Genomic DNA, 25,692 nt, shown 5'->3' with positions numbered 1-25,692 from the left:
GAGCGGGAGATGCTGAGCATTTTCGAGTGCCACGAAGAGCCCGGCGAAGGCAGCGTGCGCTCCCACGCGGGGACGAGCTCCCCCTCCGCCTCCCCGCCCACGCCGGGGAAGAGGCGATGACAACCCCTTCCCCGCTCACGGCCAGGGCTGCGGTGGCCGCCTCGCCGCTGTGGTCTCAGGCCTAGGCGAAGCGCCCGCGAGGATCCCAAAGTTCACTGAAAACAAAAGCGACACGAACACCCACGCGTGGGAAGGGGGGGATATCACTACCGAAAGGCGACGCTCGGCTGCCCCCCCACACCCCCGCGGGTGCCCCGGCCGATCGCCTCAGGCCTCGCCCCCCCACCTCACGCCGGGGCTTTCCCCACCGCCGTGACTCACTCCGGGGGAGCCGCTCGGCCCCTCCGCGCCACCCCCAGCCCCGGGTCCGCCCTGCCCCGCGGCCCCGGCCCAAGGGCGGCGGCCGGTACCTGTAGGCCAGGGACATGCACTCGAAGAGCTTCGTGAGGGAGGCGTCGATGCTGAGGCGTCCCCCGGCCCCGCCGCCGCCGCGGGCCGCCCCGAACTGGTAGGTCTGGCAGGTCTGCTCGTTGACGGTGTCGAAGTCGTAGCCCTTCTTGGGCGGGTGTTCGCTGTGCGGCGACGAGACCATGAAGTGGCCCGAGTGGATGATCTGGGGGCCCGGGGGCTGCCCCCGCCGCGGCCCGCACCGCCGCCCTCCGCCCGGCGAGGCTCCCCCGTCGTCCGTGTCCGAGGAGTCCTCGTCGGGCTCGGTGCGGGGGGACAGCGGCCCCGCCGCCCCGAGGAACCGCGCCGGCCGCATGAACACGTCGGCGGCCATGGCCCCGCCGCTGCCGCCGGCCGAGCCCGCCGCCCGCTCTGCGCCGCCACCGCCCCGCTCCGCCCCGGGCCGGCCCCCGCCGCACCGCCCCGCCCCGCTTAAAGGAGCCCGAGCGGCCCCGCCGCCCCTCCCCTGCGGCCTGCGCGCTCCCCGCTCCCGCCTCAGCCGCGCGGGCCGCAGCGGGAGCGAGCCCGCCCCCCAGCAAAGGCCCCATCCCGCCATCGCCACTCCTCAGGCCGCGTTCTCGGTGGCGGCCCCCAGCCGCCTCTGAGGCAAAGTCCCCTGAGGGAGAGCCCCGGGCGGCCGTCAGCCACCCCGAAGGCCACTGGAGAGCAGCCCTGAGGGCGTTTTCCCTCGGCGAAGGCAGCAGCCCGCCATCACCACGAAGGCCGCTTTCCCTCAGCCCACTGCCCTTTAGTTATGGGAGCCCTTTCAGAGCAACGGGCAGGAGCACCCTGCTGCCTCCCACACACCCAGAAGGTTCTTTGCCAAAAGTGACACCCACCATGTTTTACCCTTCCTCTCGCACCACTGCCGACCATGGAACAGCCCCACGGGGCAGCCAGCCACCCTGCACCGCCACCAGCCTCACTGAGAAAGGGGAAGGCACGGCTGCCGCAAGGCCCTGGTGTCACGGTACTGCGTCCTGTCCCCACTCCTCTCGCAGTGGTTTAAAGGATCCAACAGTGAGGTGGCACTTTGGGAAGCCTCAACAAAAAACGCATAACCACCACCTTAAGACCGAGAAGAAGCCTGGGGAGGCTGTGCTCACTCAAGCAGAACCTTCACAAGGAGCTAACTGCACGTCTTTGGTAAAACACTTCGTAAAAACACCCCTAAGCTTAAGGGACTCATAATGAACCTGAGAAGGTGCAGAGGACAGCCCAGAACTGGCTGAAGAACACTGATGAGATACTGATTGCACTAGAAGTATTTAATAGATTTAAACTGTCTTTCATACAGTAAATTGCTTATTATTTTCCAGAAGCAGTCTGCAAGAAGCCAGGGAAGCTACAGAAGTAGCTGGAGGCAGCGAACACGGCTGGAGGCATCAGCCTGCAATCGCAGAGAAAAGCTCGGGACACAGAGCTGTCACCAGCTTGGTGACTCACGCCTCACCCACGTACCTGCTCGGTGGTGTGCGTAAAGTAAGCACAATTGTTCCCAGGGAATTAAAGATTGGACTTCATCCTTCTCAAAATCATAAAGGAAGCAATGGATCCTGTAGGTCAACATGAAGTCACAGCAGTAGGGACAGTAGGTGTATTAGTCTGAGGAAAGAACAGCAGCTTATAGCACAAATCATCATATACATACATATGTGCATACAAAGCCAAGAGAAAAACATTTCTAGTTTGCTCTGTAGAGCAAACCTCCATCACCAGGAAATTGTATTCTGGGTGGCACACTCCAAAGCATTTATACTAAATTGCTTATATTCTCTCAGTTCTAGAACCTCATACTTAAAAGGAAAAAAAAAAAAAACACAAACAAAAAACAGGCTCTTCTATACAGTCATCTTCAGGAGGGAAAAAAAAATTGAATTGCCAACATGCTTCTTTTTCTGCTTTGTAAAGCCAGAAATAAGATCAAAGGAAAACTCAAGGGATAAAGATAGCAAGTCCTGGGCACGGAAGAGGCATTCCTGCAATATCACAATTTTATACCCTTGCAGTGATCTAATATTCTCCATTGGAGAGCATGAAATCAAGATGGATCACTGTGTTTAGGGGAGGAGTGGTAGGTCAAATACTTCCTCACACATGACAGGAGCAGTAAGGTATCATCACATTATGTGAGGACTCTGTTAGAGATCTTTAAGACTAACATTCAGCTCTTAGTCAGCATCACATATGACTAAAATTCTTAAGAAAAGGCCACAATCATGTTTAGCTTCAAAGCTAGTTAGTGCTACTTATATTGAAAAAAGAAAAAAAAATGCTATTCCCAGCCAGGCATTCTAATTGAGAGTACTTCAAGTGCAAAGAAATGAAAACATTTCAAAACAACATTCATAGTTTTACAATATCTATTTTAAGTCTTACATGTAGTTTGTTAAGAACTAAAGCTGAACTAAAAAAAGAAAATCACAACCACCCATCAATAACAGCACCATATACAGTACTTCCAGGACAACAGCCTATACATTCACCTGACAAAACTGTAAGCAAGCCACACTTGCTTCTTCTCGTATGAAAAGAGGGGTAACTTGTTAAAATAAAGTTCCTAGGTAGCAATACAATTTTCTAAGAAGAGCCAGCAGTACACCAAACCATCACGTGAAACAGGAGTCTAGCACTCTTAAGCTACGACTAACACTAGATGCAGTTCAGGGTTTTCTCCTCTAGTCATCCTCAGGGCAAACACTGCAGATGCAAGGAAAGAGGCATCCCTTAAAATAAATTAAATTATTTTGGAGACCGATCTCTTGGATTGCCTTTTTAAGATCAGCATTTAGATGATCAGCAACAGGTGAAGACAGGGAAAAACTGAGGGGCCACAGCAACATCTTTTGAGTACGCTTTTTCTTACTGTTTCTTTTTAGCAATCTGCAGTGTGGATGAAACATAAGCCACCATCTTCTGATGATGTTCCTTCAAAGCGCAGGCTTTTAGCACAGGAGGAGGCAGACATTTACCAACTTGGAATTCAACTGTAATACACACAGAGCAGAGACATTCAAGCTGTTTAGAAATACACCCACAGCGTACTCCACACCACTTAGTGGTAAGAGATTATCCTCCTAAATCTATAGACAGGAAGATAAGCGTTCCCACTCTGGTGAGGCCCAGGAGCTCAAGTAATCTTACAGCCTCAGACTGGAGGGCCAACTGCAGGTGCTGGGAGTCCGGCCATCCCGTTACCACTCTGCTGGCTCCTCCGCCCATCCTGCTCCCAGGCAAACCACAGGGCCAACCTCCAGCTCCGTGCCCTGCTGCCAGGCCAGGCTGTTGCTCGCTCCTTCACCCTTTACTGGCACAAACCTTACCTGTTCAAAGGCCTTTCCTTCTGGGACTCCTCTTGAATTACATCTTCATTTTACCTCTGTTCTTTTCTCTCTCTCCAGTTCCACTCTCTATATAATTCCCGTATACAAGTCTGCCGATTTAATTCACTAATCCAGAGAAGAAAATAACCTAACTAAAACAGGTAGTTTTCTTCCCAGGTTAGCAAATTTTAAGTGTTTGATGAGACGATGCTGTGAGCAGCTCAGTAAATGCAAGGGAAGCAAGAAAACCAAGCTGGGAGCGGACAAGCTGGCTGTGGCTCACCGTTCTGGCAGCGGTGAGCCAGCAGACGGGTTCAGCTCTCTGTGAAACTGCAGGCTGCTTTGGGACAGGGCACGCAGAACACTAAAAATAAGCTGGACGCTTTATATCCATCTTGAATGTAAAGAATCTTCCCCAAATCTTCAGGAATTTTACCCTTGCTAGCATCGGACTCGAGCACGTTTCCAAACTGAAGCGTGTTTCCACGCTATGCCCTCCTCCCTCCAATTTAAGTTACCACAACGCGTTAGCTGAGTACCAAGCCAACAGCAAGCACCTTAAAGCAAGCACCTGCCAAGTTATTCTGCAGGTTGCTGTAATTACACTGGCCATATCTATTTGTTTGTTGTTGTTACAACAATACCAGACTGCCCCGCCCCTATTCCATGTCCTGCTACAATATCAAGGCACCTTTGGTCCACTTAAAGGTGAATCATTTTACATGTTACCAAATGAGACATCATAGAATGCACATTTTAAAATATCATTTATAAAAACAAATTTATTGTAAAATTAAAAAAAACAAACTGAGATTAAGTTTCTTGACAAAAATTATTCACACAGCATTCATGTTGTGATTTTTTTTATTTTATTTTTGAAATGAAACCATTGTACATTGTACAAACCATAACTACCGATGGAATAAATAAGTGAAAAATTATACTGCTGTACAACACACACACACACAAATCATAAGATGGAAAACGATTAGGTATTGAAGAAAACAAAATTCTTTACACCTTCTAACAGGCCCTTAGATATAAAGAACATTCCAAAACATGACAATGTTTATGTATGAAGATAGCCACCCAAAACCAATATTTTATACTGCCTTGTTGATTATTTTTGTTGTTTTGTAAGTGCCAGCACTTTTTGGAATGTTTAACAACTACTTCCCAAGCATAAAAATTCCAAGGAATAGTTCTGCTATAAAATGTTTGGCTGAGTAAATCGCTTATTCGGAAGGCCTTCCCACATGTTCCACAAACTCAGCTAATTTACTTGCTTGCTTCTAGTTTATTTTTTCTTTTTTTTTTCCTTTTGTTTTCTTTTTTTTTTTTAAATTTTTTATTTATTTGTAACTGAAGCTCCAACATTCAGCATTGTAGCAAGGAAGCACTTCTTGATATTTGCACTATTTCTAAAACATTAGCTGTATGAGAACTTTCAGTCATCTTGAAGAAAATTACATCTCTCCTTCTGCTCCGCGTCTCAATGCTTTCAATAAACCCTTTTACAGTGAGTTCATAAAAGAAGTTTCTGGTAGAGACAGGTCCAAGCCAAAAAAAGCTGGATTTAGATCTGGTTTCAAACCTCAGGTCGATCTGAATTCAATGTTCTGGTTTGGTCCCATCTGTACTTTCTGGCATTAAAATGTGTTTTAATCACATCCGTTGGCCCATAAGTGTTATCAGGCACTTCAAAAAAAGACTAATAACAGTCTTATACACTATTTTGGATTTCTTCATACCAGGTAATGTCAAAGTCTCTTCCCTCAGAGACTGACAATAGCAGGTCTAAGGAACCCAAATGTATCTGCTTGTTCAGTTGTCGGTTGTCACTAGAATCTCTGCTTAAAAAAAAAAGTTCTGAATGTATTCTGGATAAGCTGTAAATAAAGCATTACTACTTTAGAAATAAAGCCTCTAGAAAGATGGTTATGATGCCTTGTCTTGTAAGCCACAGAACAATGAACAGTTCTGAGCAGAAGCCACAGGAGAGAAAAGGAAGTTTATAATTAAACCTGTTGATGTCAATAATGCCAATAATGCTTCTATCTAATGAAAAATTTGAGGTATTTTTAGTGCTATTTATATATTTTATTTCTTCCTAAAGTACAGGAATTAGTTTCTAAACAAAAAGTCTATTTACTCCCTTGGAAATGTCTACAAAATTAAAAACTTGCTGCGATGCACCTGAAGGTAGGGATTAGTAAACATGACTACTTGTCAAAGGTGGCATCAGATTTGTTTTGTTTTAGCATTTAAAAGAACAAAAAGTTAGTAAATCAAAAATATTTTTAAGTTTGAATCTTTCTAGATTTGCCCATTTAATATATCAATAGAACTTCTCACAAAATATCACTTAAATCTGAATGTAATATACATACAAATCAATTGTCATTGACCAGTTATCCACACTTTAGTCATACACACAATTCAAGAGAGAATTCTACTGTTTCATTGCATATATTGTGCAAATATAGGTTTTGGCTCCTCATTCCCTTATTTTCAGAATGTTAATGGACTTCATGATCAGACCAGAAATCCCAAAAACTTATTAGGGAGAACACTGTTTTCACGAATGATTTGCAATCAAATTTTATTCAGTTAAAATCCAAAAAGTTTTATTTCAACATAAAGGAAAACTGAGTTTCATATGTTATTTGGAGTTCATTCCTACAAACATCTTATGGAAGGTCAGTATTGGCTCCCCACTCCTCCCTCCCTCTATTCCTCCCCCCCCAAACCCCCCACCATTTCCCCATTGTTTCTCATAATAAAGTGGTAATTGCAAACGCAATGCAGTAGTCTAAGTGCGAGCCATTTTCACTATTGGAGAATTCAGAAATAAATAAGCTTAACGAAGAGCTAATTATGAAAATGTATCAACTGGAAGCAATTTTTTTTTTCATTTAAAAAAGTATTTACAGTTCTTAGCTTACAAACTATATGCAACCATTTCCATAGCTGTGAGATTGTATTTTAAATTACAAGTTCCATCTCCCACACAAAGTGAAGACAGACTAAGGGCCTGATCCAGCAACACGGAGGTACGTGCGTATGTACATATGCGTGTGTGTGCACTGAAGTGGGAAGCGGTTCCCACTGACACCAGGTAATAACTGGGAGCTCACCCTGGAAGTGCAAAGCCCACTGGAAGATCGGGCGCTGGTGACCTGACGCAGACGGCCCTGCACTCCTACGTGCCATGGAACTGAAGGGAGCTGTACATACTTAGTGCCTTTCAATCAAGTTTAGCATAAGCACGCTTCAACATAATTGGAAAAGAAAGAACATTTCTAACAGTGATGTAGGGACTCTGGAAACAACAAGGCTTATTTACAAGACTTGCTGAAAGAAAAAAAAAAGAAACCCCAAATACAGTATTAACCTGGAACACAGAAGTAAACATCTTAAAAAGAAACAGTACAATGAAATCCAGTTCACCGGAAACATGGTATCAAAAAAGACCAATTGAAAATGAATTCACTGTGCATCAATCCCTTTGATCCTATTTATATACATAGTGGAACTGTTCTGTAAAGCAAGTTGTACCCAGTACAGAGATCTGGACCTAACACGTAAGTATTTTAACCGCTGTGTTATACTATATATTCAGATCTGGACTATAAACGGTAAACAGATCATGTTAACTTCTGATGAAGTTAAGTATTTAGAAGACCAAATTTACAGTTGCGAATGCCACGCATTCAATAAAAGATCTCCACTATCGCTGCTAAAATAAAATATCAAGCTCCTTTCTCTCCTTGGACTCCAAGAGTGAAAATGGCTTCCTGATCTGTATTTGTTAAAAATTTAAGCACCAGGGATTTAAAAATTAAAAACAAAACCAAAACCCCAAACAAAAAAGAAAGAAAGGAAAAAAAAAAAAAGAAAAAGCCTTACTACATGGCATTATACAAACATAGGCCACTTTTTGCAAAGGAGACAGTTGCAAAACAACTTTTAAAAGTTAGCACTGTTTTCAGAACACAAGGCACAAAACAAAAGCAGACATCACGCCAGAACAATGAACTTCACATGAAAGCTAATACCTGACCTGTACCATCCTTAAATATCTTACAATGTTAAATAGAGAAATGAAAAAAAAAATACAGCAGCAACACAATTGTAATTTTGACTTTAGAAACAGTGCGTAGACCCCTCCTGAGTTGTTTACTCCAACCATTTCAGAGACAGTAACTTAAAAGTTCTCAATGTTTGTTTCACAGGAAAAGTTTTCAGTGTCTGAGAAGTTAAACCTTTGTTAGGCTTTCTTGGATTTTTGCTTGGTAACTTGAAAAGTTAGGAGTTCTGTCCTCATCCAAGAGAAGATGCTTAAGTAAGGTTGTTCTATAATTAAGCCCACTGATGTACCTTACATAAAAACTGACCAGAAAAATCTACAGTCTAGATCTCGTCAACATTTTGTTGGGAAGCCTCTACTTTCATCTTTTTAGAAGGTGGCACTCCTTCAGAGTCCTTAATGAGGGGGAAAAGAAAAACAATGTTATTGCACTGAGTTTCAGGCACCATAAACATCAAAGAAAAAGCATGAATGAATTCCCTGGTGTGTCATTTGTAAAATACAAAGCATCCCTGCATGCGAGAATGACATGACCAAGTGCATTTGCTTCCTGAAATCACTCCTCTACCTACATCTTACCTCAACATCTTTACGCTTGTTGTCATCTACAGATAAAGGGAAAGACTCTAGTTCCAGGCTAAAAACCGCAGTATACAATTCCAAGCAACAGCCCTGAAGCACGGTTATACCCGGACTTCCCTCAGCTCCACACTCGAGCACAACCCGCACCAAGCGCACACGAATTTTCTCCTGCTGTAGCCAAAGCACTCGCTACAGGACAGAACAGACAAGGTTTGGAAAGCACCAAGGTGCGCACTGAAACAAGCCAACCACCCACAAGGAAAACCAATGGACTGAGCAGTGCTCTGCCTGAGGATCTCCGTGTGAGGAGGACAACTGCAAGGATAATTTCTTTCTCCCATCTACCCCAGAATTTTTCATCATACCAGTGAGTAAACATCTAAACATCTCGTCCAGTGAATTGACAAAAATTTAACTTTCCTGACCGCTATAGGCATTTACTTTTATAGAAAGTATTTTAACTCTGAATGGTCCTCAAAGGGGCTTGTCCAGTAGGTTAGGTCCAAGCAATTTATTAACATGAAATTTTAATATTCCCTTACAAAACTAACACAGATTAGTTTAGGAAACTGAAAAGTAAATCAGACCAATCTAGTCTTACTGTTCAAATTATGTGAAACCAAGAAGCCAAACAAATTAACCACAAAACCAGATACATGTACATTTAATACTCTACAGCTGCTATACCATCATCACCTTTGGAAATTAGTCTAAATACACAACTGGCCCCCTTACACTTGCTTTTTGGTAAAAATACTCTTTTCAAAATCTGAAGCAATTGTGCTTTTGCATTTAAAGTTACCTGAGAGTTTTTAGAAGCCTCTGTAATTATATCATTTTCTCCAGAGGACTGAATTTCTGCTTTCTCTGAACTATTCATGGAATTTTCCATTGAAGACTGTGAATTCTGTTCATCAGAGGTATCTGAAATTTCAAGAAATCGTTTTAAACAATCAAATGAAAGCATTCAGCAGGAGCTTTTAGGATGTCTTCTCATTAACAACATCCCAAACCCATAAATTTCACCCACGTGTAACCACTAATGTTAATATACGTAACAGTATGAATACAATGAATTAAGCTCAAACTCCAGCACCAAAACCACTGGAGAAGACCTTCGCCCCCAGGCTGCCGACAGTATACAATTGCTGGGATCAGTCCCTAGAGGGAGCTAAGCTCCCGCACACCCTGTAACACAGAACGATGTCGATGCTGGTAGCAAACAAGTTTCAACATAAACTTTGCAAAGGGGCAAAGTAAAAGGCAGCTACAAAAAGGGCTGGATTGTGATAACTAATGGATCTAAAACTGTGTAGCTAAGCAGAGAGAATAAAGTTATCTGAATTGAAACTCAAACATAAATTTAAAATCCACTTTTTTGCTTGATACTACTTTTAAGATAAAATTTAGAAATTCAGCTAGCTAGTCAGCGTAACCATTACGGTTGCGTAATTTTTAATTCTGATGCATAGTTATGGAAAAGTCTTTCAGCTTGTTATAGCTCTTACCTGCTTCCAGTTTTCATGGGGTTTGTTTTTGTCTTTTTGTGTTTGTTTGTTTTTAAACTCTTCTCTCTCTCTGTCTCTTAAGAGTTAACTGGACTCAGGGTCAAAGCACCCATTCACTCAAAGAGGGGATAGGGGCACTTAAAACGTCTTTGCAGGTTAAACATCCCTGGAAGTTCAACGCAGTATGTCCAGAAGCAGAGACTCAACAGTAACAAAAAAATAAACCACCCAAAACCAAACCCCTTTGATTGTCAAACGTCAGCTATATTTCTTTCAGCATCCACATCAAGAACAGTGTAAGGACTGGAACCTATTTTTCCCTTCACCTCATTTAAAAATCATTGAATGAATTCACAGAAGTATAAACGGAGTCAAGTTTTATGAAGTGATCTCTCCACAGGTCCCTGACCCAATAAATAGATAAATTTCTTTCTAGGTGAAGAGAAATGTGAGAAAAAAAATTTGGGGGCATCTTAGGTTAATGAATATGACATAACCAGCAAGTAATGAGTATTTTTATAGTGTACTATATAAAAAGCATCACAAGCATCTCAAAGTTTCTCTGACCGAATTCAACAAAAAGTGGTGCCTATGATGAGCAGTCTCAAAGATCCTATTCAGCAAACTCAGACAGAATCGTCTTGCCTTCCATGTCTCACCAGAAAAGCATGTTAATACTGATAAAGAAACAAGTCCCGAGAGTCAGAAGAGATTTCAATTTCAATTTCAGTTTACGTTGTGTATGTGTCCGCACACATTGCAACTTGAGCTAAGAAGTACGCTGTGATGTGCCTACCTCCCATGACACACCTGGAGCAACTTCCACAACGGACAGCTCATAGCTTCTGTGTTCTCCTCCAGCTGCTGACAGCTACCACTCATGCTGCTGCTGACCTTTGAGCAAGGGGATCCATATTTTCAACTGCCAAGCCTCAAACTATTCTGATGCCTGCAAGGACTTGTTTACACAGCAAAATGTTTTGAATGTACCTGTTTTCTTTAAGAAGTCCACATTAGGCATTTCTGACCACTCAAACGGTCCCCTAGCTGTAAGGAACCTCCCTGATTTCAGTATAGCAACACGAGATAGCCGTACAAGGTCATTAACCCTATCCAGCTGAATAACATCACAATTCCAGGGGTCTGACTGATCATAACACTTCGGCAGATAAATAGTTATTTGCCAAATTTTTTAACACGGCATATAAACAATAGGAAAAGACCACATTAATAACAAGGGGGGTTTTGCCATTACTTCTCCCTTTCATTTTACAGTAACTGGCTCTGGAACTAATCCAGAGAACTTGGTATGATTTTCCCTGAACCTAAATTTAGTCAGGGGAGCATGTATGCTATGTAACAACTTCACACACGCAGGTTCAGACTATATGAGACCTAGAAGTAATTCCTTACCATTTACCGTGACCAAATATGCTAGTTGGGATTTTCTTTGAAGGATATGGTGTTATGATTTATTTCAATCTAGTGAAGATTCAGTTGTCAAATTTTAACCCAAATTAACAAAGACAACGTTTCACATACTTAACCATTCTGGCATTACCAAGATAAAAGCTCTAAATTTAAATTGCTTAGCGGTTCTACTGAGCTAAGAACTAAATCAGGAGGGCATAATTTAATTGCTCTGCTATGGGAAGAATTCTGCAACCAAATCATTAGAATGGTGTTAAGGACATCTTTTATCTGTCATAACGGAATGAAGAAAGTTATCTTCCCAATAATATAAATACAGAGCACATTTCAATTACTCAAAACACCATTTAAAGATTGAGGTTCAGAACAATCTCTTAACCCACATGTATTTTTAATCTGTGCACAACTGCAGTACAACATTGTAATACTTTTAGAAAATTAGGGAGAGAATTCAGAGCTAGCTTATGAATAAATAACTAGCAAGATTAAGAAAAAAAGAAAGCTTACATTATAGTTTACACAATTAAAAAAATAATGTCGAAGTATCTCACCTCTATTTTACTCTCATGCTAGATAAGGAACATTCAAGGGTCTAGTAATATCTTCCAGGATTTGCGCAGTTACATGGTAGCAGCCATTTTAAAGATTATTTTTAAATTATATCTTCTTTCAAGACTGAGATTATGACAACAACAAACCAAGTATTTTGTTTGTTTCCTCTCTGAAAAGACCCTGAATGTCAATCTGACCTTTCCAGTTGTATGGAAGGATCACTGGTCGGCCAGAGATATTACGGCTCATTTTCACATAAACGCTGAGAATTCAGAAACCATTTATTTCAAATTGTTATTATTCAGTTCTTAAAATGGATAAGCAAATAAATTATACACTAAAGGATAACATTTCCTGTTTGGCTTTGAAGATGGTCTTTTTAAGCCTACCTTCTGAACCAGGCTGCTCCTTTGCTTCTGTCGGAGTTTCGTCAGACTTTACTTCAGTGCCATCTGCTTGTGTTGCCAAGTTCTGTTCTGGTGCTGGACTGGAATTACTACTGTTTTCTTGTTTTATTGGGGAAGCATCAGCTATTGAACTCTGGTTGCTATTGTCATCTGTTAACAAAAGAGTTAAAAACAAGAAAGTTTAATTTGTCAAGATAAAAAGCACACTTTAATTCTTCCAGATTCTTCCATTACTACTCCTTGATAACATTGTATAGTCTGGCTTGTTGGGGATCAAGTCCAAGCATTTAGACTAACATTACATCTAACTTTTTTCCACACCACCACAACTTTTTCTTTTGGAGCCTATGCTGAAATACAGGAGTTTTCTAGCAGTTACTAAAAATGAGAAAACTTTAAAAATTTGCTCTAACTAATATTATACAATAAAATCAAGAGTGTTTTACTCAGATCTCTTCCAAAAGAACTCAAGATTTTGTAATGAGTAAAACAGATCAGCTGAAGTGACAGTCTCGTTTTAGAGTTCAGATAACACATGGCTAATTAAGTGTTCATGCTGCAGATGTACAAATACCCATCACTACAATGTTCAGATGAGCAGACAGTTTTTGAAGTGTGTCCTGAAGGCAAAAACAAACAAACAAAATGCCCAACAAAACCCCATCAAGGTAAAATGTAACATCCAGTCCCAATATCAACAGTTTCTAAGTAGTAGTTGCCCGGAATATTCTCTAGCCTCCAAAACCTTGGATCACGGTAGCTTTCTGCAGAGATTGTGTCTCTGTAGTTAACAGGAAATATTCTGTCTGTGCCCTCTTCCTGTGAAAACCAATGGCAGTGGTTTACGTATCTCAGCTAATACTTTACGGATAGTAGTGGGGTACAACTTCCTGTAATCTTTAAGCCAGTCTAACAACCATGGGTAACCAAGAGGGAAGCTCTTGCTCCCTAAAGAAAACAACCCAGCAAAACATTGTTAGTTCAATTACTAGCATGCAAGTCGATCCACCTCCCTCTGCATCTGTACAATCATGACATCCAAAGGACTTCAGAAACACATAGCTGGTGACGGGACCATCTCTTTTCAGAGAAGCTTGAAGTCAAGATCAGATTAAATTTATCACGAAATGGTACAGTATGTGTTAAAAACACAAGTGATACATGATAAAAAAGCAAACAGTATATTCACCTCATGGATAGAAGACACAAGACTTAAGAAAATTAAGTTATCTGAGCAAGGCAAAAGCTAAGATGTTTGAAACAGACAAAAAAATTGATCCAGATCTGTGAAAATCCTGCTCAATCCTTCTCCTGGTTAACCATGCATTAATTACAAGACCATAGTTGCTATGAACACTGCAAAAACCAACCAGAAGGTACACTGCACAGCAGTGTAACAGGGTTACTGGGGCCGTCCTTCTCCCACTCACCATGCATGTCCATCATCCCCGGAGAGGAGCTGTTCTCTGGAGTGGTCACTTCAGAGCCACATTTTTCATCTTTACCTTTTTTCTTATTCTTATTTTTCTGAAAAACAAAAGGTACCGCAAACAAGTGAGACTATGACCATGAAGAGAAACTCTGTTGCAATATAAAACCCTTCCCACTCATTACTTCTGTAAACATCTGCCTTAATTTCAAGTGAGAAATAAAGCCAATGTAATAATAACTGACATTATCAATAGCACATTAGCCCCAATAACTGCAGGGCCGGTTTTCTAACTGTCTTCTTGATGACACAGAACACTAGGATATATAGATTTATTCAGAAATTCTAGTAGCACTTAGCACTTAAACATGTTTTTCACCTTCAAACGACTGCACAATTTTTGTAAAAAGTACAAAAGTTCTCAATAATACCCCTCACTCTGCAAACATGAAATTTGAGGCACAATGATTAAACAGCTTGCTGAAACTGAGTCGGAGAACTTGGGAGGTGCTGGCCGCTAACTTCGTACTCAGTTCAAAGAGCTACAAAAGCAAGGTCAAAAGAATCTCCTCTACACCAGGAAAAGGGAAGAACATCGCTGATCAGAGGCAGGGCCAAGATTCATGAAACCGCCCTATTTCTGAGCTCATAACTCTGCTCACTGTATGGTTTATGCATATCAATACACCACTACAAAACTCAATACATTCTCCCTTTTGTATCAGAAAGCTTGTAGGATACACCTAGACAATACGCATGCATGCACAACAGCAATGATAACAGATCTAGAATTTTAACACTAAAGAGACAGCTTTTTACCTCTTTCTCAATGACCAACACTGCAGAGACCTCCTCCTTCTCTACAACTAATGCTGTTTCTTCATTAAAACTAAAAGACGGATTAAGAAAAATCAGATAGGCCTAAAACAAAGAGCATAAGCAAGACAGTCCTACATGAACAATAGGTCACAACATGCTCATGACCGAACAACAGTATGGACTGCAGGCATTAAAACAAAGGAAGAGACAGTAGCATCCATCACGTGGAAAATCTGTGTCTTCTAAGGGATGCAGCATTTTCAATTAAGAGGTGATGTAATCAGTCTCACAGGAGAAAGAGCCAGCTGCAATGCTTTTGGAGGATCCTGCCTGCCTGCTGAGAAGACAATTAAAAGCCTGACTCTAGGAAGAACGCTCAGCCACCCATCCATTCGGATAAGACAGTGTCCTCCAACAAGGGAAGGAACTAAAGCCACAATCAAATATTGTCTAAGACTGCAGAAGGAATTCAACAAGTGATACTTGAAGGATTTTTCCCTCTATTTTAAATTTATTATTAGGCTTATTTTTAAATTGTTATTTTTACTTCAGAGAAACCAGATTTTATTCCCTAATATATGAAACAGAGGTGAAAGTACATGGACTTCTTTACCTTTGCAAAATGAAAGTTCAGAGGGGGCATAATCTCACTCAGGTTTTGGGGGTTTTTTTGAAGGTAAAAAGGACACTTATGCCACAAGAGAAATATTGAAAAATGTCTGTGAGCAATTTAAGCCGAAAAGTTTTTCTTAAAAAGGTTTAGCCATCAAAGTGGTGAGGTTCTACAACAGCCTTCCAAAACTTGCAGGAGGAAAGAGTCTAGCTAATTCTAGTTCAAAGAAATGTCAGAGTGGCTTAGGAGCAACATGTGAGGGGGGGAAGTAATCTAATCTATGTTCACTAAAATCAAAGACAACTTCCATTTGAAACATGGTGCAGTAAAAAGGATCCCATTCTCCAATTCTAGTAAAAAGTAAGTATACTGTCTGCTCCTTCACACCTGGATGAAATCAGGTACAAAAAGATGCCACAACAAAATTAAACAGCCAAGATGACCCCCACCTGATATTTAAATATATGCATTTTTGTGAGAACTGTGCAATTCTGAGAAGTTCCAGAGCAAAAAGGCAGAGATCTTATGACATCAAGCCTGCAGTAACTGCAGCTGCACAACGGCCTCTACTTATAATGAACAGAATGGGACGGCAGGACACTGAAGTAACTGGTCTTGAGCAAGTGTCTCACTTTCAGCAAATCTGGAGCCTAAACCTAAAGATGATGGCTCAAAAAATACAATTAAATGCTGCACACAGAGACCGTTATACAAACTCATCCTTCTTAACAGACAATCTGACTTCAGGTACCAGTCACCTTGAAAATTCATCCAGAAACTCTACTAAAATTCTATTTCAAAGTTCCATGGTACCCATGCTACAAGTACAGCTTAACTGCGGGAAACCAATTTTCAGAAGCTGTGAGCCTAAATATCTTAAATATATCTCTCTCACATAGACAGCACAGCTTTTCCCCCACTACATATTATAAATAATAAAATCAAGACCAAACATTTGACAACTAGAAAGAATGAACAAGTTTCTGTAAAGAAACCAGGAAAGGTTTCCCAATTCACATGGGGTTACTTCACAGAGATGCTGCTCAAGCAGCAGGAGAATACAAGAGGCTTACCACAACTCTGACAGTGACGGAAATCTGTTGTACAACCAAAGGTACAGAAAGAAACAAACTCAGTTAAAACAACGCAAATCAAAAATAGGCCCTGAATTTGGACTTTGAGTAAGACAAGTTCATGACACTGTCTTGTCTGAAAAACCATCGTTTTGCACATTTATTAACATAGTAGTTTTCTCACAGATAGGTCTTGACTCATATTTCAAATAAAGTAAAAGCACATAACAGTCCAAGGAAGGAGTACCAAACTTTGGATATATATTCTACTGTACCATTAATTTACTGTGATGCCATGGATTAGTTTTCTCTCTATAACAGTACCTCAATTTATAAAATGAAAGCAATTCATTTTGAAAAACAATTTGTAAGCCCTATCAACTTCGATTTTTACGCCACATGATTGTATCACGGCAAATGAACAGTGCACACTAAGAACATAAACATGACGCATACATAAAACATTTATCAAGAGAAAACACATTGCAGTAGAAACACGTCTCCTGTATTGCTTGGGCAGGACATCTTAATACAAGTCATCCCAGTTCCACAGGATTTTCCTACCCTTACTTCAGTGTTTTGCACCTATTTTTAAGCAAAATAGCAGTGATGCACAGATAGAATACACTCTCCACACAGTTCCAAACCAGCTACTTTCCTTTAAAGGCAGAAAGAGGGGAAAAGTAACTGATGTCTTAGCTTTCCCTCCTTGCCTCCCAATATTATGTTAGATACAAGTTTTCAAAAATCAGTTTCAAGCCAAACGTGTAACAGTCATCTGAGAACGATCCAAGTTGACTCCAGGAAGACTGCCTCCCACTGAACCATCACCATTACTTTCTGTAGAGATCAACATTTTCCCTTGAGCTCTTCTACTCAAATGCTTGCAAGACCCACATCAGTCTTAGCTTAAAGGCTCAAAGAATAGAGAGCATATTTCTTTTGACTTTCCCTAAACATGCGTGTCTACATCTTGAAAAAAGCAAGAGGTCTGCAGGATACTTACATCATCGACTTTAGGCTCTGTTACTGGTACCCATTTGTAAATCCTTAGGGATGTGTCGCCAACCGTCACCCACTTCTTCTCCCTATAAAATTACAATACAGGAGAAGTTAAAGTTAAACTTTGGATGCAAGAGAAAGTCATCTACTATTGTCAGTTGTCAAGGATTTAAATAGGCTATTAAGTAAGATGATCTCTATTACATCGTCTTTAGTACTGCATTGTGTGAATTGTTCTTTGCATTTCAAAAACTTGTTAGAGCACTGCTAACCTCCAGATTTCTCAGGGCTGTTACTTGACTAGGTAACTGCAGTAGCAGTAATAAGATCTGGATTAAAGATACAGTTAAGAAGAACAGCTATTGAAAATGCAAATTTAATGCCTACAATTTTCACTTAAGTTTCCAGAGAGCAGAAGAGGTTTTAGACAGACCAATGTGTTTTGATTGTCATGAAGCTGTTTAATGGTGTTAGAAATCTAAGTGCATTTTGACCATCTGAGGTTTGGTTTTGGGTAGAAATTTGCTGCTAGCAATTTAACATTCACTCAACACTCCTGTCAGACAGCTCTGAAATTCTAGCCTTAGTACCAACAGCCTTACTGGTAGCAATATGTGCTGTGATGCAGAATTCGGACTCTGGAGAGCCTAGCTCTCTTGGAAAGGAAAGGCTGAGGCTATCAGAGAGGGAAAAAGCACAACCTACGGCACTCTCCGCAGACCCCTGCCAGCCAGCCATGAAGCTGTGACACTGACAAATCGTGAAGGAAATCAGGCTGGAAGGCATCACTACATTAGGGGATCACGCAGACAGAGTGCAGAGATGGAAAGGATGCTGAGCACTTAGGTAAGGGATGAATTCCTTGAGCTCTTGACATCAGAGTATTAAAAGAAGGTCCACAATGCCAGAGAAATTTCATCACATTTCTGTGATCAGTTTTCAGGGCACAGATTATGACTGCTGGTTCCTGGGTTTGTAATACAGCTCTGCACATGGATCGATTAAAAGTTAACAACAAAGACCAGTTCCATTAATTATTCAGGAACAACTGAAATTAATTTGGCATGAGATCTCAAGCATTTTTCTTTTTAAAAAATACATTCAAATAATAGATTTTGCATCCAGTTAGAGATTATTTTTTTAAAATGTTCTTTGCAGGATGGGAGAAGCTGGATGTGACTCCAATATATATATACATATGTGATAGCTCCATTTTTAGAAAGGGCTTCCAGAATCAAAAGCAGCCACATTGTACAAATGCCACAAACATCCTCCTGACTATGTGTTTTAGCTACTAAAGCCAATCTTATTTGTCCTCCCTTTAGAGGAGACACTTTCCTGTTTAAAAAAAAAAAAAAAAAAAAGCTATATATGGCAATTTGGTACGTTTTGGATCTGTCCACAAGGATATTTTAATTTAAGTACAAAGCTATTTCAGATTTATTTCTTTCCCACTGCTCTTCCTGGACCACAGCTTTTCCTCAATGTGTTTAGCTACATCCATTTGGGAACGCTAGATGTATGTCAAAACTCAATTTTATGCTAATTTGGAGCTCTACTGCTAGATGTGATAAAAATGACAGTGGAGATGAGGGCATGTCAATAATGAGAGCATACTTAATTGTGAAGAGATGATCATGGTATAATTTTTTTTTTTTTTAAGGATACAAGACAAACTAAACTTATTTCTACTTAGGAAATCCTTTGAAATCATGGAAATAAAACCAGCTGGAGTTTTGTTTTAGGTGTGGGGAGAGGTGAATAAATGCTTTTAAAAAATCAAGATTTTAGTCTTTTTCTACAGCAAAATATTACTTAGAGATGCTGCACTGGAAAACCAAAAGTTCAAGATACCTGTTAGCATCTCAAAGCAGCCTCACACAGCATCTTCACTGGACAGACTGTAGAACACAGGAGGAAACCTATATTAGTAACTTTTTCCTTCTACTATTAAAGTTAGCCCTGACATTTTAATTCTTTTGAGCTTCTTAAGTATCACTTTAAGTTTTGATAATCCTCAGCTATAGGGAATTTTTTTTACTGACTTCAATACACAGTAATTCAGACAACAACGGGAATAAGAATATTTTGTGATGGAAGTACACCAACATCCCAGTCCTGCAAACACTTCTGGCTAAAAAGAAAACCCCAACATCACACTGCTATTATTCAAATATTTTACATGTGTAAGCATTTACAGTATCGAAGGTTTAAGATCATAAAAGAATTAATAAGGAAAAAGAAGACAATCTCCCCTAAAATGTAATAAAATTATTGGCAGCACAAACACAAATTTGTTAAGAAAAAAATGCAATGACTTTCAGACATTTAAGATCAACTGGGTAAAATAATTTCAGGATTTAAGATGTTTATTAAAAGTAAAGCTTAAAATATTATCTGTAATACTTACTTCCTTTCCATTTCAAAACAAAACACAAAACCCAAACCAAACACAAAAAAAACCCCAAACCCCCAAAACCACTTCTATTCTGAACACTCACTTTTTATTTTTTAAACAAAGACACCATCCCAACCTGCTGATCAGGGACTTTCCTTTTCATTTAGTTAGAACTGACAATTTACTGATGCTGCCTATAACAATAAGATTGCTAAATGCCGCACAAACTACAAAATGTTCTCGCTGACCAAATGCCCGAGTAGGAACGAGGAATTAATGAAGCCTTGTGCCCATTCTGTAGTGAAACCTTAAGTAGTTTCTCCTGTTTTCCTCTCTGTAAAATGGATCTGCTTTTGAACCCCCTGCCCAGAATTCCACTCCCATAACTCTGTTCCACTTTGTTAAGAAGCCACTAAGCAATACTTTTTATTACGCTGCCCCCGTTATACTATATAGGCTGATGCCTATATTGACTGGTTGATTGGAAAAAGTGGGTGATGGAACACCAACAACCTGAAGAGTTCATCGGGCTAAAAATGTGGCAATTATCAACTTTACTTGCCCATGTCTAGGTGACAAACTCCACAGCTTTACAAAAAGTTGGGGTTTTTTTCTTGTTTCAAACCTCTCCTGGTCCTTCATGAATGACTCAGGAGTAAAAACAATGAAAAATGGTGGAACACTGGCCCAGGTTGCCCAGAGAGGCGGTGGGTGCCCCATCCCTGGAAACGTTCAAGGCCAGGTTTGACAGGGCTCTGAGCAACCCGATCTGGTTGGAGATGTCCCTCCTCCTGGCAGGGAGGTTGGACTGGATGGGCTTTAATGGTCCCTTCCAACTCTTAACTGTTCTACGATTTTATATACAATAATATTTTTTCTCTTAATCTTCCAAGCTGAAAAGCATCTTAAGTATTTTAGTTATAATAAATTCAGAAACTAGTCAACGCAACAGATACAAACACATTTATCTGAAATGGTTTTACAGCATTTTTAAATTCTGACCTGTATCGGCACAGAATTTAAAGGACAGCCAAGGACACGTACGGTAAGCATTAGTATCAACACCTCCTCAGTGCTTATGCCCGAGGCATGCTAATATCCTAGAACTTACATAATTATATACTCAATCCCCCATTCTAAATAGCCTAAGACTCTTAAACATATTTATATTTTCTATAGTAACACTAAAGCGCCAAAGACTAGTATCAAATTCCATGTATAAAGGTAATATACTGGTGAGCAAACACAACAGTGTATATTACACTTATACATAAAAGTGTCAAGGCAGCTTCTGCAGCAGCAATGAGTGCTAGAAACATTTGATGGCACAGAAACAGAAAGCCTTTACTGCCAATATATTACCATTCAAGAAAAGGCTTTCACACTTGTTTGGCTTTTTACCGTGACTACCGTTTATCATAGAGATCTGTATTTACACAAGGATTTGCTCCCACATACCCCATCTTCTGCTGATGATCACGAAGTGACGTCATAATGCTGAATTTATCACATCACACTCACTTGCATTGCAACAGAGTTTGGTGAAAATCACAGAATTATGACCTCCCTGTGGGATCAAGCAAAGGAGAAAGGGGAATGGGAAAGAAAATGCCATTATTATACATAAAAAGTGCTGTTAGATGCACAAAAAAAAAGATTTTTTGAAAGACAGGCTTGCTTTTCAGAGCACGCCTATTGCTATGTAGATGTCTGTCTAGCGACTAACGTGAAGTAGCCCCAAATATACATGGCATTTCTTGACCGTACTGCAAATACAATAAAATACCATGTAGCATGAATGGACAAAGACTAATGGTTAAGGACATCTTCTCTCCAAGTTTATCTAAATACGGTGCATCATGAGATTCCCCTTTAACTTACACAGGCCAGCAAGTTCTGCTAGGCTCCACGATGCAACAAGCACCTCTTCTTACAGTAACGAGAAACATGGCTTATACATGACAGCACTCTGCCTTTAACACACACACACAACTTCCACCGAAGTCAGAGCGCCTATCCTGGCTCAAAAAGAAATAACCATGAGCCAGAAAAAAACTGTATTGTGATTCAAGCACGATAACAGTGTGTTTGGGCCACTACAGTACTTCAGTGCAGTTCCCGCACATACCCTGGGTATTTTTACTTCAACTGCCACCACATGAACCACAATCAGCAGGAAACCAAACACAGCCAGTGTAGCCAGACTAAACTAGGGTGGCAATACGGTAGTAGCAAACAGTCTTTTTCCAAAGACATCATGTTAAGAAGTTCTATGGCATAACTACTTTTCAGAGTGGAAGCCTATTTTAAGAAAGAAAGCACAAGCAGCAAAACCTGCAGAAGCTCAGTCTCAGAGCATTACATACCACACAAAAATATTCTAGCAAGTCTGAATGGGGACAGCAAACAGAAAAGCTACAGCAGCATTGTCCAGAAAATCTACTCTAACTAGCCACAGCTAGCAACGCCAAGCAACGGTACTGAGTAACACGATATCACTGCCCGTGGCGACTTTGCTCCCAAACTTTTACACAACATGCTTTGTTGTAAGCTACATCCCAAGTCACGTCTGGCTCCACAGCCAATGCCTTGCCATGATAAATACTTGGCACTTTCTGTAAGTACTTTTCATCAGTTGTCCAGGTTCACCTCTTCTTCACAAGGTGCTATCATTATCCCTGGATTACGGCTTTGATGGGGCAGAAGAAGGTCAAAGGAATACTGCAAAGATACAGCAATCCAAAGCCAAGTGAACACAATGAAATTTCCTCATTCCCGGTGCATTCTCTATATCAGGGTACCTGTCCTCATCAGTCACACCATACCTCCATTCTCAAATATTCCCACAGTTGTCCAAAAGCTCAGCAGCGCTACATACCTGTGCAAATTATTTCATTGCCTCCCAAGACTTCCTACTACTTATGCTTGCCTCCTGCCTGTTACTTTTCTTTTAGTAAATATCTGCATTTTCTTTCATTTATAATCAGACTTTTGTAAAACAGGAGTGTTTCCATTATTTTTCTAATGCTAGTTGAGGGCACAATCGTTTTTGCCTCTCTCTTCCTGAGAGCCCATTTAGAATCTACACATACCCGTCAATCTTTAAAGACAAAAACAATCCTGTACCTTTCACAATTCATTGAGATAAATTCACCTCGGGGGATTTTTTAAAAGAGACCGAAAGAAAAAAATTCTAAGTACTGTTAAAAAAAAAAAGTAGAACTACATTCTTAGCCATGGAAATGTAACATTTCTGCCACATGAATACAACACAATCATGTATTCTGTAAGACATGTGCTGTGTGTTTTCTAAAACAGATGCTCATTCATGGGAGTGCTTTAAACACAGGAGATATGGTTACGCTAATCTCAAGATAAAAACGTAACAACTCCGCTGTTTACTACTAAGTTCCAGTAACATCAGAAGTGCTAGGTGCCAGCATCAAAGGGCTCACTAAGAAAGAACACAGATTTTCTAAGGAATAAAGTCTGGAAGCTGCTTTCCAATAGGCACGTCCACAGACGTGGCAGTACAGGCGCTCAGTAACACCGCCACAGCGAGGCCGCTGCACACCCTCACAGATCGACAAAGCCTACGGCAGCACGCACCGGAGCCACTGTCCCCTCACACGAGTTTACAGCTTGGTCTCCCTCTCCACTCATCCTTGGTACGCAGCGCTCCGAGCACACAAGTCTTGGAAAAATCCATTCTATGAAATGTTGGATGCAAAGTATTTTAATCTTCAGTGGCTGCATTTCCACAGAAGAGCTGTGGATGGCAACAAATTGCTCCTATTATGCAAATGAAACTGCACACTTGGAAATTGCCTATGTGGCTCTTCTGAAGATGCAGGAATTGCTAGCGTGTAAAGTTCAATTTAACAAGCCAAATCTTCTCAAAACATTTAAACCACAATACACAGAATCCCTCCTGCTAATTTCCCACTGTACTTGACTGCAGGTAGGGGGGAATCACAAGATTCACCTTCAAATTACGATTCCTTTGAAAATAAGAAAGCTGGTTTATGCAAATACTTGTGAGATGCACACACAAAAAGCCATATGAATACTTTCGACAATAATCAAAAGAAACGTTGCATGACCCTGTACATGAACCCTTTAGAGCAAGTTGTCTCTCATGAGGGTTAAAATGTACAAAATCTATTTATACGATAAGATTTCTGTTTTATAGAGGAAGCCATAGCAACTGACATGATGGCAGAGAGCCCTTGCCAAGAAAATAAAATAAATTAGACATTTTGTTGAATGGCCAAGCTTCTGCCTCCACTCCTCTCTGAAATTCACAAACTAGGATTTCAAAGGAAGTTTGCTGCGCTCATGAATGAAATAGCTACAGACAAAATAGTCCCACACATCCAACAACGTTCCTGTTTGAACAAAAGTCCTGTCACATCGCTATACATTGTTCTGACCCTTCAAAGCTGGCCCACCAGTCAGCAAACAGCACTTAAAAACACCACCCGAGTAGAAGAGAGTTCCTGAAACCAACCGAACTGCGTGCTCGGGCTGCTCCGGCTCCCTACACAATGGCTGGATTCTTTGAAATCCCCATCTCGTGCCCTGCGTTATTGGACACACGTCCCGATCCTTTGTCCAGCTGAAGCCAACGGGCCCATTCATCTGCCCAAGGCCATTTAAAACGCAACAATCCGTTTCACCCGCATAACACACGTTTAATTCTGCATTTCGCTTTTCTTTTAATGAAAGCGAGCCGTTAGCTGTGGATCGCAATAAAAGTGACCCCTTATTTTACCAAGTCCAGAAAAGCTGAGTTATGCAGATTACTACTAACGCAAGGGATTGCCCCGTGGATTTCAAAGTATTTCAGGCTACATGCACAAAGACTACTGAACAGGCAACTTGCTAGAAGAGACTCCCTCTCAAGTCACATTGGCACTGCTCTTTATCCGACCCAAAAACCCTGGACCGACTGCAGAACACTGCAGTGACTGTTTCACTGTATTGTTTCAACACCTCACGTTGACTTTCCTAACAAAAGCAGAAAAAAAAAAAAGACAAAAGCGGGAAAATGCCAAAACACGTTTAAGGCCTAACAAAAAGGGAATTATTTCACTACGGGTACAACCTTTCATTATACAATTTAAAACAAATTCCAGCGACAATTACGCGCTCTCTCCTGCTCCGCCGGAGCGTTTGTGGGAGAGGATCACGCTCGGGCTTGCTGCGCTTACGTGCAAACCTCGGGAACGGGAAAGGTGAAATAAATAAATACGTGTGTAATAATAAAAAATAAACTCTTGGACGCTTTCAAGGGGTATCTTTAATGCTTGGGGTTTTTTAAAAGAACAGTTATTTGAGCTCTACTTCCACCCAGACCGGCGGCGCAGCTCCCCCAGGCCCGCTCCTCGGGGCCCTTCGTAGGGGAGGGCGGCGTGCGGAGCCCGACTCGCCCGGCCCGGCCCGGGATCCGCGGTGCGGTGCGGTGCGGCGGGCTGGGGTCGGCGGGGAGCGGCGGGGGTCGGCGGGGAGAGGGGCTCGACCGCACAATGGAGCCGCCTCTCGCCCTCACACGCCGCCGCCGCCGCCTTCATGTGACTCGCCGGAGCGAAATGGCTTCTGGGTGCCGCCGGCTCCCCGCCCCCCGCGGCCGCCCGACGGGCTCCGGCCCCGTGAGGGGATGGCGCGGGGGGCGGGAGGGCGGCGGAGGGCGAGGGGAGGGGGGCGAGGGCGGGCGCGGGGTCCCGGCGCGGCGCGGCCCGCTCACCATTTGCGCACTTTCTCGATGGCCGCCATCACCCGTTTGATATCATCCTTCGCCCGGCTCCGGGTCTCGGCCCGCACCGACCGGCCCGACATGCTGCTGGGAGGGAGGGGGAAGGGGGGGCGGCGGCCTCAGCGGGGAACGCGGCGCCCGGCGCGGCTCGCGGTGTCCGTCTGTCCGTCCGCCCGCCCGCACAATGCTCCCTCCGCTCGGCG

General features: G+C 41.8%; 2 protein-coding genes across 3 annotated transcripts in view; both read right to left on the bottom strand.

The window, feature by feature from the left end:
• Positions 1–852, bottom strand: part of MLXIP (MLX interacting protein) — a 59,156-nt gene extending 58,304 nt beyond the window's left edge. For both annotated transcript variants that reach the window (XM_086761712.1, XM_086761715.1), the window contains exon 1: positions 471–852. In XM_086761712.1, coding sequence (XP_086617838.1) covers positions 471–841 — 371 coding nt within the window. In that variant the 5' untranslated portion in view covers positions 842–852. The remainder of the gene's footprint in view (positions 1–470) is intronic.
• Positions 853–6,598: 5,746 nt separating this feature from the next.
• On the bottom strand, positions 6,599–25,692 carry BCL7A (BAF chromatin remodeling complex subunit BCL7A). Its single transcript, XM_086761738.1, has 6 exons — positions 25,481–25,692; positions 17,341–17,422; positions 13,831–13,927; positions 12,383–12,550; positions 9,305–9,426; positions 6,599–8,315 (listed from the first exon to the last, which is right to left on the bottom strand). Exons 1-6 carry the CDS (start codon positions 25,570–25,572, stop codon positions 8,244–8,246), a joined length of 633 nt encoding a protein of 210 aa, XP_086617864.1. The 5' UTR covers positions 25,573–25,692; the 3' UTR covers positions 6,599–8,243.

The sequence above is a fragment of the Chlamydotis macqueenii genome, chromosome 17 (genome assembly GCF_036417535.1).
Source record: "Chlamydotis macqueenii isolate bChlMac1 chromosome 17, bChlMac1.mat, whole genome shotgun sequence".
NCBI classification, from domain to species: Eukaryota; Metazoa; Chordata; class Aves; order Otidiformes; family Otididae; genus Chlamydotis; species Chlamydotis macqueenii.
This window is presented reverse-complemented; position numbering and strand designations above follow the sequence as displayed.

Excerpts from the sequence above, each read along its gene's own strand:
- BCL7A (XM_086761738.1), bottom strand. The coding sequence starts at position 25,572 with ATGTCGGGCCGGTCGGTGCGGGCCGAGACCCGGAGCCGGGCGAAGGAT. Across the intron at positions 17,423-25,480 it reads ATCGAGAAAGTGCGCAAATG|GGAGAAGAAGTGGGTGACGG; the intron begins GTGAGCGGGCCG and ends GTAATTTTATAG. Across the intron at positions 8,316-9,304 it reads AGGCTTCTAAAAACTCTCAG|GACTCTGAAGGAGTGCCACC; the intron begins GTAACTTTAAAT and ends CCCCTCATTAAG.